Source organism: Tetrao urogallus (genome assembly GCF_951394365.1).
Source record: "Tetrao urogallus genome assembly, chromosome: 1".
NCBI classification, from domain to species: Eukaryota; Metazoa; Chordata; class Aves; order Galliformes; family Phasianidae; genus Tetrao; species Tetrao urogallus.
The window spans coordinates 143,706,206-143,721,308 of record NC_136813.1 but is presented as its reverse complement, the minus strand read 5'-3'; the positions used below and the strand labels follow the sequence as shown (position 1 = coordinate 143,721,308).

Below are 15,103 nucleotides of genomic sequence, written 5' to 3'. Positions count from 1 at the left end.
AGCTCCCTCCTCGCAGTAAGTATTACAAGGGAAGGAATCAGGGGAAACGGGCTCCCAAGAACCCAGGGCAAAAAAATAAACTCCCGCGCCGGGAACTCCGCTCTGCTTATCTCTGCCTGAGGAGAAAGGAATTGCCGTCCCTGTTCCTCCAAGCCACGTTAAAAGGGGTATCGTAGAGTTAGTCATTTTTAATTAATTAATCATTCCAATGAACACACTTTTATTTTGTCAGCCAGCAGCAGCTAGATTTTTCCCTTGATACTCGGCGAAGAGGAGGATGGCAAGTTATGCTCCACCCATCTCTCCTTTTAAAAGCGGCAGCCCCGGGTGCCAGTTCAGTCTCTCCCAGCTCGCTGCTGCCACAAAGCCTCACCAGCTCGCTCTGCTCCCGTTGCATTTCACTTTTTCGCTTTTCCCTCAGCAGGGTGCAGGAGGTGGCCGGGCTCTGAGGCTCATCGAGGCTTGCACACACAATCCGGAGCAATAAAACCCCTCTGATTGCCCTCACCTGTCTCCAAACCAAAGCAAAACCAATTGCCGGTGTTGGGAAAGGGACGGCACCAGAGCCAGCGCCCGGCGTGGGGATCCTATCTAAAGGGGAAGATCCGATCTAAATGGGCAGGTCTGATCTAAAGGGGAAGATCTGATCTAAAGGGGAAGATCCAATGTGCAGGAACGTCTGGAGGAACAAGAAGAAAGAAAAAGAGAATTTTAAAACAGAAAGACGCTGAGGAAGACTTTATTTTTGGATTTTGCAGCAAACTTAGGAAAAGTTGTTTTTATTTTAATACATCTTTTTTTTTTTTTTTTTTTTTTCCCCCCCAAGAACACTGCTGCCTGTTCCTAAAAGCTCTTCTTTTTCAATGCGCATGCATTTAAGAAAGCAAGAAGACCAAGAGGGAAAATAGCACACGGACTACCTGCTAAGGAGCCACTCATTGGAACACATAGCTGGATGCCCGGTGCTCAGAGGAGCTTCTCCCCATCCACCCTATGAGATAGCAGAGCCCCTCAGCCCTGCTCCCCGCACCCCCCGGTGCTGAGGCGATGGGGACCGGCAGCCTGCTTGCTGCCTGAGGCCGGCTGCCACTGCTTCCCTCCCAGGGCTCTCCGTCCATGTGCCCGCAGCCGGCGGGGCCTGAAGCCGGCATGAATTTCGGCGTGGTCTTCGCCGTCATCCTGTCCCTGCCCCTGGCCCGCCTGGAGGTGAGTCCCATAGAGGGAGCCCGGGGGAAAACGGGGGGAGGTGGGGAGCGTGCATGGAGGAGGAATGCGGGGAGGGGATCTCGGTCGTGCTGCCACAGATGGGGGAGGGCTGTGCCTGCAGGGTGTGAGGGCTGTAGGGTGTTTTGCCCCAGTTCCTCAGGAATATGAGTGAGGGCTGGGGCTGGGAAGGGGCTGCCCTTGTGGGTATCCTGGCAACTGGAGCCCTGGGACCCCAAGACATGCTGTGTCCTTCGGTCTCACGTAGGATTTTGGTGCTGCATAGGCTTCCCAGGGAGGTGGTGGACTCACTGTACCTGGAGGTGTTCCAGGGCCGTGTGGATGTGGCACTGAGGGACGTGGTCAGTGGGCATGGTGGGGATGGGCTGGCAGCTGGACTAGGTGATCTTAGAAAGCTTTTGCAATCTAAATAATTCTGTGACTGAAAGGATCAAAAAGATGCAGTGCCCAGTTCCCACTGCAGCCCTAGACAACCAAGCCATGTGTCAGTGAGTAGCTCAGCTCAATCTTCCACCCCAACTTTCCTCCCTTTGCATCATGTCTGCCTCTTCCTTCTCCATTTTCAGGCAGTCCCATTCATGGGTGGCAGGGAAGGGACCAGATGATGGCATCACCACCCCAGAGGCCCATTTTGCCTAAGCCACAAAGGGAAGCAGCTAGAGCTGCGGGCTGCCCAGTGGTTAAGTTTGTTTTTGGCAGAAGATGACATTTCCTCTATGAGTGGCTCAGATTTTGCTCTCCTATGCAATACCAAACATCAGCTCTGGTTGGTGCTGGGGTAGGGCAGATGTGCCCAATCCCAGGGCCCTGCTGATATGCATGGTTAGAGTTTGGCAATTCTGGTTCTCCTCTGGGTTTCTTAGGAGGAATAGTGACATTTATCATTTTATGACTGGAGAACTGAGAAGGCTTCTGCACGAGCAGGCAGAATCACAGAATCATTAACGTTGGAAAAGACCTCTAAGGTCACCCAGTCCAACCTCCAGCCCATCTCCACCATGCCTACTGACCATCAGTGCCACATCCACACGGTTCTGGAACACCTCCAGGGACGGTGACTGCACCACCTCCCTGGACAGTCTGTGCCAGAGCTCAGTCAGTCCCAGCATCTGCTTCAACGGTGGCATGTCACCTCCGCATCAGAAGCACAGTATGACTGCTACCAGGCTGCAAACAGGCTCCAGAGGGGGCTTGCACCCACACTCAGCTCTGCCAGGGACAGTGCAGCAGAGACTGAGACAGGGTCTCCCCAGTCTCTCTCCCTTTTCCGTAACACCCATTGGGAGCTGGAGGGCCCTGGAGCCCCTTCAGAGGGAGGGAGCGGGAGCACGCGCCCCAGCGGGAAAATATTTGCCAGTTGGAAAGTGAGGATGCAAACTGATTTGCATTTGCCCCACGGGCTGCAATAGCTGCCTTGCAACATTTACGGAGATGGGCTGAGCCAGGCGTGGCTTTGCCTGGGTGAAGCCCTGTTGGCAGGGCTTTCTGGAATTCCCAAGGAATGGGGTGCGGCTGAGCATTCAGCAAGGTAGCTTGGGTTCTGCCGTGCCTCTTCCTGCTGGGAGGTGACAGGGCTCATCCCAAGCATGAGGGAGTGACAAGGACACTGAAAGCTAAGGCAGCCAGTGATGGATGGATGGGTGGATGGATGGATGGCATGGCAGGGGTAAGCTGGTGGATGGAGCCAGGACCCGTGCTTTGTGCCATGGCAGCATCCCACCTGAAAGTGGTTCTTGCAAGGAAAGTTGTCCCCTCCTGCCATGACCCTTGGCATAGTCAGCATGGAAATTCTCAGAAAGTTTCCTTTGCTGGGCAGAGGAGCAGATAGCTGGGTGTTCGCCTACCTGAGACCAGCACATGGGTATATAGAAACAGTGCCCAGAAAGAGTGCTTGAGCATGTCCTCAGCTTCTTTCTCCAGGCTTGGAGGGTCTCCCTTCCCTCCCTGTTGCAGTCTCTCCTCCATACTACCTCTGCTAGTCATAGAGATGCTGCACCACCAGGAAGGACTCAGCAGCTCTTGCCTGTACATTGAACCATTCAGCATCCCCGGTGCTCAAAATCCTACATTGGCAGAAAGCTCCAGAAGTGGTGGGGCTGGGGGCAAGGCTAATTTTACAGTGACATAGGACAGAGGCAGCTTGTGGCTGTGTGCATGCGGGTTCACAGCAACCCCAGCTGCTGAGATCTGGGAGGAGGTCCTGTCCTTGCACCTACAACCTGCACATGGCTCTGCTGTAGGACGTGCATGGCACTGGGAGAAGGGGAGGGGACATCCCTGTGGGTGTAGTTCGGGGGAGAGCCAGGCACTGGGGGCAGAGGGAGGGAGGGAGGGAAAAACAAACTTGCTTTCTTCTAGGAATTCAGCAGCCATGCAGGAATACGGGGCCAGGCCTTGGGGCACTTGACAGCCAGCCAGGAGTCCATTGAGACAAAAGTCTTCTTTGATCTGCCGCACAGTTAAAAAAAAAGAAGATTGTTAACCTGTGTTAGACAAATAACTCCGAGGAGCTGTTAAGCAGGAAAAGCACCAGCTGCTTGGGCTGTGCTGCTGGGAATCCCTCCTCCTTCACTGCTCCCCACCTCCCGACCCCATGGGATCAGGTGGTGCTGGACCCTAAAACGTCCACACCAGGTACTCCTAGGTGTGCAGCCCTTGGTTGGGCTCAGGAGGCAGCAGCAAGGTGACACCCAACCTTGTCACACCTACCGACGCTCTCCCCCAGCGGGTGGTGGAGTCTAAAATAAAAGTCCCATTTCCTACACGTATTAAGTATCAGGAAGGAGCAGGGGCATCAGTGCACAGCAGTGTTCATGCACAAATGCTCTCAGCTGACAGGTGCAAGCACTAAAAAGCATTTCACCACCTGGTGCTGAGAAATTGCAAATGACTACTTTGCACCATGCATGGCGCAGGTTGGGGAGGTGCCCCAGAGCTCTCATTGCTGGGCTGCTGGTCCTGTTCGTCCTCACACCACGGGGTTGTCAGAAGGCATCTTCATTGCGCAGCGATTCAGTGATCCCTGAATGATGTGAGTCACTCCCTTGCTGTGCATCCATCACTGAGGCTGAAGAAGTGACGCCTGGGGCTCTGAAATCTGCATCCAGACCTGCTGTGAGATGTGACAGGGACAGAGCGGGGCACAGAGGCTTGAGGGGGTCACCTGCACCATCCCTGCTTGTGTTGCCCCACGCATGCAGGGCTCAAGGGGCTCTGAGTAGTGGGTCCAGCTGTGCACCTGACATCTGTCCCAGGAGGTTTCTGTCTCATAGCATTCAGCACGTTTGTCACCATATGAAGTACCCGCTCAATGGGATGGGAGCACTCCCGCTGCCCTATCAGTAGAGGTGATGGGTGGGTGGCCAAAGGATCCATGTGTTTGGGATTGTGCCACCCACCTGCTGCTTTTCCCCAGGCAGAAAAGAAACGTTCCGCCCTGAACCCATGCAGGGAAGGAGCAGCACTGCACCGGAGGGACCACACACATGCCACTGACCGCCCATAAAAGCCCACATGAAAATCCTGATGCTTCGCAGGCGCACGAGCCAAGCTCTGCTCTCAGTTACAGGGCACAGCTCGGGGCTGTGCCTCCAGAGGCATCCAGCACCCCGCTGAAAGAGCTGCTTTTCCACATGAGTAGCCCTGAATGGAGAAAGCTAGGAGCTAAGCAAACACTCCGGCCAGCACTTTCCTCCTCTCTTTTTATCCTCTTTCGGAAGTGTGCTTCAATCAGTGCTTGCTTTCCCACACCACTCCTTTGTTGTTGCCTTGCGTGCTGCCAACTGGACCCATTTAAGGTTGCGTAAGATTCCCAAGAGATTGATAGTGTTGCACCTGCCTGCAGGTCTGTCATCGGATGTCTACAGACCTGGTGACTTCAGGTTGTTGGCACCAGCGCCTGGTGACGTCCCAAACCAGCCCCTCTGCCCATCCCCGTTGTCCTCCCAGCACTGTTTGCAGTTGCGCCCGAGCTACGAGCTCAGCTGCAAAGGTCCTTGTGCCTCTCCGCCCCAAAGGTCTGTTTTTTAAGAGTATGCAAATGGTGGATATAATTGGGCCGCTGTGGTTTGAAAACACGCGCATGCACACGCACATACACCCGGTAATCTCACAAAGCCTGCGAGGGAGTTTCATAACGGAGGGAAATATTGGGAAGGTTTTATCTGATAGCGTAAGGGAAGTCTGTTAAAACGCCTGTACTGCAGGCAGCAGGAATGAGGGGCCACCTGGAGAAGTCATACGGTACCGGAGGAGGAAGCATTGCTGACTGCGTTTGTCGTGCTCAGGACTTCAGTGCAGAGCTGTGGCATTTCCTTGCATTTTTTAGGGTCTACCAACCACTTTGGTAGTGGTTTCAGGTTCATACTTTCATGAGGCTGTGTCTTTCTTACTATATCACTGGTTCTGCTGAGCTTTCCCCACGCTGCTTCGACTCCCCACACTCCATGATGCAGCATTTGCACATCACCCCTCTAATGTTCATTTTCCTTCTTTTTTTTTTCTTGTCATCTGGCAGGGGGACCCCATACCTGAAGATATTTATGAGATTTTGGGTGGCAGCTCCGTGCGCTCCATCAGTGACCTCCAGCGTGCCCTGCGGATAGACTCCGTAGGTAAATCTCCTCTTCACCAAACACTCTTCTCTCTTTCCTTTGCTCTTTCGGGAGAAGGGAGGGAGCAATCCATCTTCCTGCAGGCGCACTCCCTCATACCCCACTATCAATGCAGCAACCAGGAGCACGCCCATGTTGGGGTCGGAACTCGATGATCTTTGAGGTCCCTTCGAATCCAAGCCATTCTATAATTCTGTATTTCCATGATTCTGTAATTCCTTAACCACTCAGGGTCTGAGCCCTGGGCATTTACATACCCAATCCCCCTGAACCTACGGGAGTTAGGCAAGTAGATGCTTCTGTGGATCTCCAAACCTGCCAGGTCTACAAAAATGGTAGGGGATGTGTGAGGGGGGGAGTACTTGGAACACGGGCCAGCACTTCTCACCTTGCAAGACGCACATGCAGCACGGCTCGCTCTGGCCAAGGGTCAAGTTGGGAGGTGGAGAAAGGCGAGGTGGAAGCAGGAGAAAGAGGGCTGAACGATTCTCCGCTTGAGCTTGCAAGAGAAGCCACGTGCCCGGGGGTGAAATCGGGTTGGCCGGGGTAGCCCTGCCTCACCTCCTGCCCCCAGATAAGAGCTCCGGGGGCTGCAGTGCCGCGGGGTCACTTGGCGCAGAGCGATGGAGCGCGCAGGGGTCGGCACGTGTGGGAATTGGAGCACGCGCCACGGCGGCTGGGCTGGCCCAGGAATTTATTTATAAACGGTCTCTTCAGAGCAAATTCCTTTCTATTCTAACCCTGCTCCCGCCTGTCGTCCCCCGGCCCCCCCCAGCTCGCCTTCTTTCTCGTGTTTTGTCTGTTTGGAGCTTTGTAATCCTTGCCGAGACACTATCTACGGGGGAACAGAATTTCCTGCTTTTGTTTCCTATGCCAGTCCAACCACTGGCGCAGTCTCAAAAGCATTCCCGCTGCCTTTCAAAACGGCCCTGGAGGGGCAGGGGGGGGGGAACGCGAGGGGGAGGGCACCAGCTGCGTTCTGCTATTGTTTGCCTTAGAAAGAGGCGACGAGGCTCCCCACCACCGCCACGGCCGCTCCCTGCCCTCGCCCGTTCCCTCCTCCTCATCCACCAGCCGCACAATGGGGCAACTTCCAAAATTAGCCCCTCCGGATTGATTGTCCCAAGCCGGTTCCCCCCCACCCCGCCCCGAGCCTCTTCGGTGCCGGCCCGGCGTGTAGAAGGACAACCTGAAGAGGGAGGGACTCGCTTTTTCAATAGGAGATTTGTTTCGAGTCAACAGTTGTTGCTATTTTTCTCCCTCCCTCTCCTCTCATCAGCTTAACCTTTGCACAAAAGGCAGCCCCCACCCTCGCTGGATGAAATGCAGGATGGAGGGGTGGGGAGATGCATGCTGTCTGTCTGTCATCTCCCGGTGCCCAAGGAACAGATACATCTCTATCGCAGCCACCAGCTGCCTTCAAGGCTGAGAAATACAGCGAGCAGTCTCTTGCTGGCTTGGAGAGCCAAAGGGTACAGAGCAGGCTAGAGAGCTTGGAGTCATCAGTTTCACTTGAGGTTCCTGGCACTGAGCACAGGGACACAGAGAGCCAGGATCAGGAATTCCAGGAGCCAAGTGGACTGAGACGTTTCTTTCCTGACCTTAAAAACTCCCATAAGACCCAACAACTAAGGTGTGTTGGGTGGGAGTCATCTCCATTAACACTGGCTAGCTGTGGCCACTTAAGCCAGTCACCCAAACACCCTCTGTAGCCCTTGGAGATCTGTAGGTCCTTATAAAGCCCACCAGATTCTGGGTGTCTGCCTCTGGATGAAATAAATGGTGATCCAGAAGTGATCACACCTCTCCAGACACTCTGAAGGGAGTTCCCCTCATGCACAGGTGAAGGTGTTCCCCTCATGCACAATTCCTTCTCATGTATGCAGCCTCTGTGCACTATGCAAATCCTTCAGTAGCTGCTTCAGAGCTGAGCAGAGAGCAACATCCCTACTGGGAGGGCTCAGATAGCGCTGAGGAAGAGGGATGGGATGGGATGGGTATGGGAAGTCTGCTCCAGCGCATATCTGATAAACAGAGATCTTCCACTGGCCCAGATCTCCTGTAAGAATATTGCTCCCTCGATGCTGACGTCCATTCAGCTTCCTTCAGCTGCTAAAGCAGGCCAGAGAAGGAAAGAGCTGTGGCCGGGTGGGAGCTATCTCTGAGCACAGCCATTGTCCATAGCTCAGGAGGGGCTGCATGTTGGAGTGCTCCGTAGGGACTATGGGCATTTCTCTATTGAGCACTTCCTATGGGAAAAAGTGGAGGGGTGGGAGGGCCCTGCACAGAGCCGGGCTGAATGCGATCTGCTTTCCTCTCCCATCTTTGACAGAGCTACCTCCTGCTCCTGCAGCTTACCGTAGAGCAGTAGAGGGGAAAAACGGCCATTTTAGCTTCACTTTCATGTTCTGCTATCAAACTGACTCTAGCCTAGAGATTCTTAAGCTGGGCTGTGAACCCGCTTGCCACATCCTGGTTGCAGAAGACCAATCTGAACCTCTTGGCTGCTCCTTTCCCACTCCAGGTCATAGCTGTGATTTCGCTGTGCATTTACACATGCTTGACACCCCAGGGCCTTGGCCCATACCACTGCGCTGTATTTGGAGGGCAAAGCACCAGTGTCCAATGGTTGGACTAGATGATCACAGTGAGCTTTCCAACCTTCATGATTCTATGATTCTATTGTTGCATGATTCTATGATTCTTCTCCTGCCTCTACCCACTACTACCAACTTTCTCCTTCCTTTTGCAGAACAAGACAGCTCTAGCCTGGACCTGAATGCAACTCAGCCCAGCCAAAACCATGCGTCCCTGGCTCGAGAGAGGCGAAGCCTTGGTGAGTGTGGGGTGCTGCACCTCATATGTGTGCTGGGGTACAGATTATAGTACATGTGGAGGCACTGTTTCCAGGAGGGAGGTTGGCAGGTGAGCAAAGGGGAAGAGCACGTGAGTGTGGCAAAGCCATATGGGCTCTGTTCCTCTCCCCACTGATGGCTGCAGCAGGTTGATAACAGTTGCACAGCCTCTTTCATCCTCCCTCCTCCTCTCGGCCTCCACAGATGCTCTGGCAGCAGCAGAGCCAGCTGTCCTCGCCGAGTGCAAGACGCGGACGGTGGTCTTTGAGATCTCCCGCGACATGGTGGACAGCACCAACGCCAACTTCGTGGTGTGGCCGCCCTGCGTGGAGGTGCAGCGGTGCTCCGGCTGCTGCAACAACCGCAACGTGCAGTGCCGCCCCATGCAGATTCGCGTCCGGCACGTCCAGGTAAGGCAGCTCTCCCTAAACCCCAAACCCTCGTGCAAGGCTTGCATAGTTGCCCTTTCCCTGATGCTTTCTTTATGGTCACGTGGTTCTGCATGATCCATACAGTGCTGCAGTCTCTGGCATGGTGATGTCTGTGCTTTTGCTGTCCAGCAGTTGGGAACTGTCACTGCAGCAGTGTTCCCTTGCTGTTTCTATGTCTTGAGAGGGCCTCGTCTTCTGTGTTAGAGCAGAAGAACCAGGATGAGGCACTGGCACAGGCTGCCCAGAGAGGTGGTGGATGCCCCATCCCTGGAGACATCCAAGGTCAGGCTGGAGGGGCTCTGAGCACCCTGACTGAACTGTAAGCATCCCTGTTCATTGCAGGGGAGTTGGGCGAGATGACCTTTAAGGGTCCTTTCCAACTCAAATGATAAATCAAACAAACCAGGATACTTTCATTGCAGGAACTGTTTTCAGTGCAGAAAGAGGAGGGCTTGGTGATGTCAAGGCTCCATCCCTCCTCTGCAACAGGTGTTGCAGCAGCTTCTCCTCTTTGCCAGCCCCACAGTTACCTCCTGAGCCAGTCCAGAAGAAAACAGACACCTGACAGCTCACCTCTCTGTCCTCCTCTCTGCTAACAGTGATCTTCTTTCAGCTTCCTCCCACACAGCTCTTTTAAAAATAATATTCATCCCGCATTAATCCCCTGCCTGAGCCTTAGGAGACTCCCCCAGGCAGAGGCTGACTGGGAGATATTGCATTCAGGCAGCTCTGTTCATCAGGAAATTCCTTTCTCAGAAAAGCCAGGCTGAAATGAGGGAAAAGCAGGGGGTGCAGGAGTTGTTTTTGTGGAAAAAGCAAGCGAGAGGTCAAAAGCCAGCCACAAAAAGTGACCTGGAAATGGTTTCTTTGAGGACAGAGGTCTCACTATTGTTTGGCTGGAAGTGTTTGTCTAGTGAGCAGCGTGTGGTCTGAAGCGCATGGAGTGGGCTTTCAAGGAAAGATAAACAGCGGGGCCGCTGCAGTGCTGCCCTAGGGATGCTGCTGGGGGCAGTGGGTTTGCAGGAATTCAATCCCACATGCAACTATTTATAGCTGCAGAGCACTTAGGGACTGTGTGCTTGTCAGATAAGCTGAATGGGGTCAGACCCAGAGTGGGAGAACCCCAGGCTGTGGTGGGATGCAGCGTGAGCCTTCCCTGAGTCAGCACTGGTGGAGAGTCCGAGGGAATTTCCAGAGCACCGCCTTCCTCTGAAACAGAGGGCTTCAGCCCCATGAGTTGTTAAAGAGATGCAGACAGATTCAGACAGGCCTGGTGAGGCTATGTCTGCTCACATCGAGCACAGGCTGTTCTCCTTTTGCCCTTCCTGCAGGATCCTGCAGCGATTAATTCTGGTTGCCCCCAGGTGCACACTATCCCGGCCGTACAAACAGTTTCTGCATGTGGTCAGCCACGCATTCTTCTCCCCACCAGCAGCAGGGACAAGTTAGGAATGGGAGAAACAAGCAGTCAAATCCAAGTTTAGCTCTGCCCTGCTGGTGTGTGCAAAATTAGCTCTATATGCACCACCCCTGGTCTCAAACTGTGTGCTCTCCGCTGCCTTTTGCCCTGATAGGAAGAGAGCCAGTATGTAAGTGTACAGACATTGATGATTTTTGCAGAGCGGGAGCTACAGCCACGTTCATCTTTGGGCTGCATCTCTCTTCACATAGGTGAACAAGATCGAGTTTGTCCAGAAGAAGCCAGTATTCAAAAAAGTCGTTGTGCCTTTGGAGGACCATGTGCAGTGCCGGTGTGAAGCAGTGTCCCGGCCGCCCCCCAGGAGCAGCCGGCCAGCACCCCGTGAGCAGAGACGTAAGGACCTCGGCCTTTGTAGTGCAGGGGAAGGCTGGGGAGGGAGGAATGAGCTCCTCCATGCTGGGTGCTGGGCGGTGAGGCGCTGGCACAGGCTGCCCAGAGAAGCAGTGGTGCCCATCCCTGGAGGTTCAAGGCCAGGTTGGAGCTGGTGGGTGGCAGCTCTGCTTACAGCAGGAGGTGGGATTGGGTGAGACTGCAGACCTCTTTGGTGACAGTATGTGGGGAAAGGCACTCCAGCATGAATCCAGCTTCCCCACTCTGTACGCTCTCCCTTCTCTTTTGGCAGGCTTGTCGCCGTCGTTCACCACAGCCGCCGTCTCCCAGAGGAAGCGGGTACGCCGGCCGCTAGCACAGAAGAGAAAACACAAGAAATACAAGCATGTCAACGATAAGAAAGTGCTGAAAGAAATCCTCATAGCATAGAAGTGCTGGCAGGGGAGAGAGAGAGAACAAGGCAAGTGACAGCAAGCTGTTTTTCCCTGGGTCAGGGTTCTGTCCTGGTGCCTTGGACCCTTCCCACAGCACCTACAGCAACTCAGCATGGGCCCGCAGCAGGACCTGAGCGTGGGAACAGCCCAGTGCACATGTTCCATGTATGGCTTTGTGGCTCTTGGGTTTCAGCCTCCCCTTTGCCTCCCTTAAAGGCAGACAGCAAGCCCAACTTCTCTCCACACCTAAATTCCCGTGGGATCTGTGTTATTCATCTCTTCTGTGGAACAGCTCCTGTTCTCCTTTCTCTATTGATTCTCTGTTGAAAGAAGAGAATTAATGTTGCTCTGGGGATCCCTTTTCCTTTCATTTCATTAGTTTAGTTGGCAGAAGGACTCCAAAGCAGCAAAGCGCTTGGTTCATCCCTCTCCTAGCGGGAAGCCTGTGTGCTTGAGAGAGGTCACACCAGGGAAAGAAGAGCTGGAATCTCAGGCAATAGATCTGGACTTTGTCAGTCCAAGGCCTGATTCTTCTCTCTCTGACTTGTGTAAACAGGAGTAATTCCCTCATCATCAGAAGAATTTTACCCCGCCACAGCTGTTTGGAGGAGCCTGGGCCGTGCCCCACTCAGGACAGGGGGACAATGACTCTTGGTATCTGGGAACAGATCAGTTCAGCTCTGGCTTGAACTATCTAGAAGGAAATACAAAGAATGTCAAAAGCCCTCCTGAGCTCTTCTGTTTGGTACTTGAGCATTTCCGGAGGAAATGGCAGAGGGTTATAGGCTGCCCAGGGAGGTGGTGCATTCACCATCCCTGGAGGTGTTCCAGAACCGTGTGGATGTGGCACTGAGGGACGTGGTCAGTGGGCATGGGGATGGGCTTGCAGTTGGACTGGGTGATCTTAGAGACCTTTTCCAACCTTAATGATTCTGTGATACTTTATCCTAATGCTGTGCCTGTTTTTGTTTTCACTCCAGGTTTATTTAATATATTTGCTGTATTGCCCCCATGGGGTCCTTGGAGTGATAACTTTTCCTCTTTGCCAGTCTGCCTCAACGACTGATTCAGGCGGCAAATGGTGCTTCCCTTTCCATCAGTGGACCTTCTCCTACCGAAGCCTCTCCCTTCTTTCATTTATTAACATTTTAAAGTTTTACAAAAAAAACAAAACAAAACAAAAAAAACAACCAAAAAAAAGAAAAAAAAAAGACAAACACAGCTTATATATATATACATATATATATATACATATGAGAAAAGAACAAAGTAGAAATGAAACCACAAACCCCCCCAACAGTCAACGAGGACAGGACAATGCCCTCCCTGCTCAGGTGGACAGGATGGAAAATGTGAAAAGGAGAGTGGGGCCAAATCCTTACTGTGGGGAGGAGGAAAATGAATGGACTGAAGGAAGAAGGGGCATTTTCTTCCTTCCTCATGTGTTTCTGTACGGCCGGGGCCCGGCTGAGATCAGCACTTGCACTGGACCTGCGATTTGACACAGGCATATCTCAGACTGCGGACGGCATCCCATGATGGAAAATGCACTATATGGACTTTTATCACCCTACCTGGACAGAGATTTATTTTTAACGTGCGTGTGTATATTTTATTTGAAAAACCAAAACCACTGAAATATACGACATCTCGGGGAACAGAAGAAAAAAAAAAAAAGCAACAAAGCAAAATGAAAACAAAGAAGCCAAATGCCATTCCCTCCCTTTTCCTCTCCTGCTCCTGGTGCTGACTGGAAGGTGTTCCGACCGAGGGGAAGGAGCAGCCGGCGGCAGAGCCGTCCCCGTGCCCCGGCCCTGCCGAGGAGCTGTCTTTGCACATGCTGGTGGAGAACTCAACTTTCCAGGCTTGGACTCAGAGTATTTTTTCAATTTGCTCTGTATGTGTGCGCGTGTCTATGTGTGTATATGTATACGTGTGTGTGCGTGTGCGTGCGTATTTATACATACCTATATAAATATATATATATATGTTCTTAAATGGATTTCATTCCCGGCGGTGGGCAGTTTGGAGGCACACGTTGCCGTTGGCTCTATTGGGTTGGCATTGCACTGCTCATTGCCTGCGAGTTTGGGGCCGAGACGGGCAGATCCCTGCCCGCAGCTCTCTGCCTCGGGTTCCCTTTTCTCTCTCTTTCCACCGACACTCAGCACCACTTCCTCGCAGGAGGTGAAGCGGCGGTGCAAGGCGATGAACAACAGCCAAACTTAGAAGCATGACTTAATTTCATCAAGCTGTCCTCGCCTGCTCTGTGGTCCTGAGAGCAGAATCATGTCATTCCCCCGGGCTCTTTAACTCCTTCGTGGGTGTCCTGTGCACCGTGCCTTCATTGGTCTTCAGTTCTCCCATCTTTTGTTCTTTTCCCTCTCAAACTCCATCAGGATTTTACCCACTGGATGTTCCAAGCTCCTGCAGAGAAAGTTGTGCACCCCTTCATCATCTCCATCCAAAATGGGAATTCCCACTGTGGGACTTTGGCACTCCTGCTCCAACTTGGCAGCGTCATGCATGGCGTCACCCAGCAAAGCCCCAGGGGAGCTGGGGATGGGAGCAGAGCCACAACGTGGGGCTTCTCAGGTTGTGTATGGGGTCAGACCCCAGCCGTCGAGTCTTAATGCGCTTCGCTTTCCTCTTCCAAAATTTTTCCTTCAGTTTGTAAAGATGGTGAGGCTTTATTTTAATTTTAATTTTTTTTTTTTGCTTTTTTTTAACGTAAGATTAATTTATATTCAATACTGTATTTAAAGTTGTAAAAAAAAAAAAAAAAAAAAAAACAAAACAAACGAACAAAAAAAAAACGGAAAGCAAACCAAACCTCTCCTTTTCTCTCAAACCTTTTCTTTTGTGAGCTTGAAGGAATTACAGCAGAGACACACACAGCTCATGGTCAGACACAGTGGGATTCCCAGCGCCTCCTGTTTCGTTTTCAGACGCTTACACCCAGGCTGCAGCACAGAGCGAGTGCTGCAGGGACAGTCCTGCTCGCTCCCACGAGGGCAGCTCGGCATGCACCTGCCTGCAGCATCTTTGCCAGCTCATGGGCTTCTCCGAAATGAGTCAGGCCTTGGGGATTTCTTATAGAGGGTCCCCTTCTCGTTAGCAGCTCTACTTAGAGGCACAGCAGAATTTCCCTGCGCTTTCTTCGCAGCACCGGATTCCTCTGCTTTGAAGGAGCTGGGCCGGTGTTTATGCTCTTCAAAGCTGTGCAAACATTCAGCCAGGTCCCCCTTAGTCACACCGTCTAGACGCCGTCAGTCCTTCCCTTCTTCAGAAGGGCTGCTGCCTTTCCTGTTCCCCCGAGCAAAGGAGTGTTGCACAGTCAGTGGGTGCAAGACTTGGCAAAGCCGCTCGCTGGGTTTGAGTCTGGGTTTGAAGTTGTGTTTGGGTTTGAGTTTGGGTTTGGGTTTCAGTTTGGTTTTAGGTTTCAGTTTGGGTTTAGGTTTTAGGTTTAGGTTTGGGAGAAGCATTCTCTCCTTCCAGGAAGGTGGCATCTCGAAGCCACACTTGGAGCCCCCGTCGTGACATCATATCCACACATGGCAGGGAGTTTGGACACTTGGGACACCGAGGCAAGGCAGGACATGGAGGGGAGAGGGGATGCATCCTATAGTGGTTCCACCATGCTGTTCATGCAGAAGAACCCAGTGGGTCCTGGGGGTGGAGGAGCTGCCTGTGCCAAACAAGGCACACAGAGGGAGGAAAATATGAAGAATTAAAA

General features: G+C 52.8%; 1 protein-coding gene across 1 annotated transcript; it reads left to right on the top strand.

The window, feature by feature from the left end:
• Window positions 1–1,116: 1,116 nt before the first annotated feature.
• Window positions 1,117–12,582, top strand: PDGFB (platelet derived growth factor subunit B; the record flags this gene model as incomplete). Its single annotated transcript, XM_079538921.1, has 7 exons — window positions 1,117–1,206; window positions 5,741–5,837; window positions 8,590–8,673; window positions 8,897–9,102; window positions 10,795–10,936; window positions 11,226–11,393; window positions 12,348–12,582. The coding sequence occupies 6 exons, from the start codon at window positions 1,117–1,119 to the stop codon at window positions 11,360–11,362; spliced, it is 756 nt and encodes a 251-aa protein (XP_079395047.1). The 3' UTR covers window positions 11,363–11,393; window positions 12,348–12,582.
• Window positions 12,583–15,103: the final 2,521 nt, after the last annotated feature.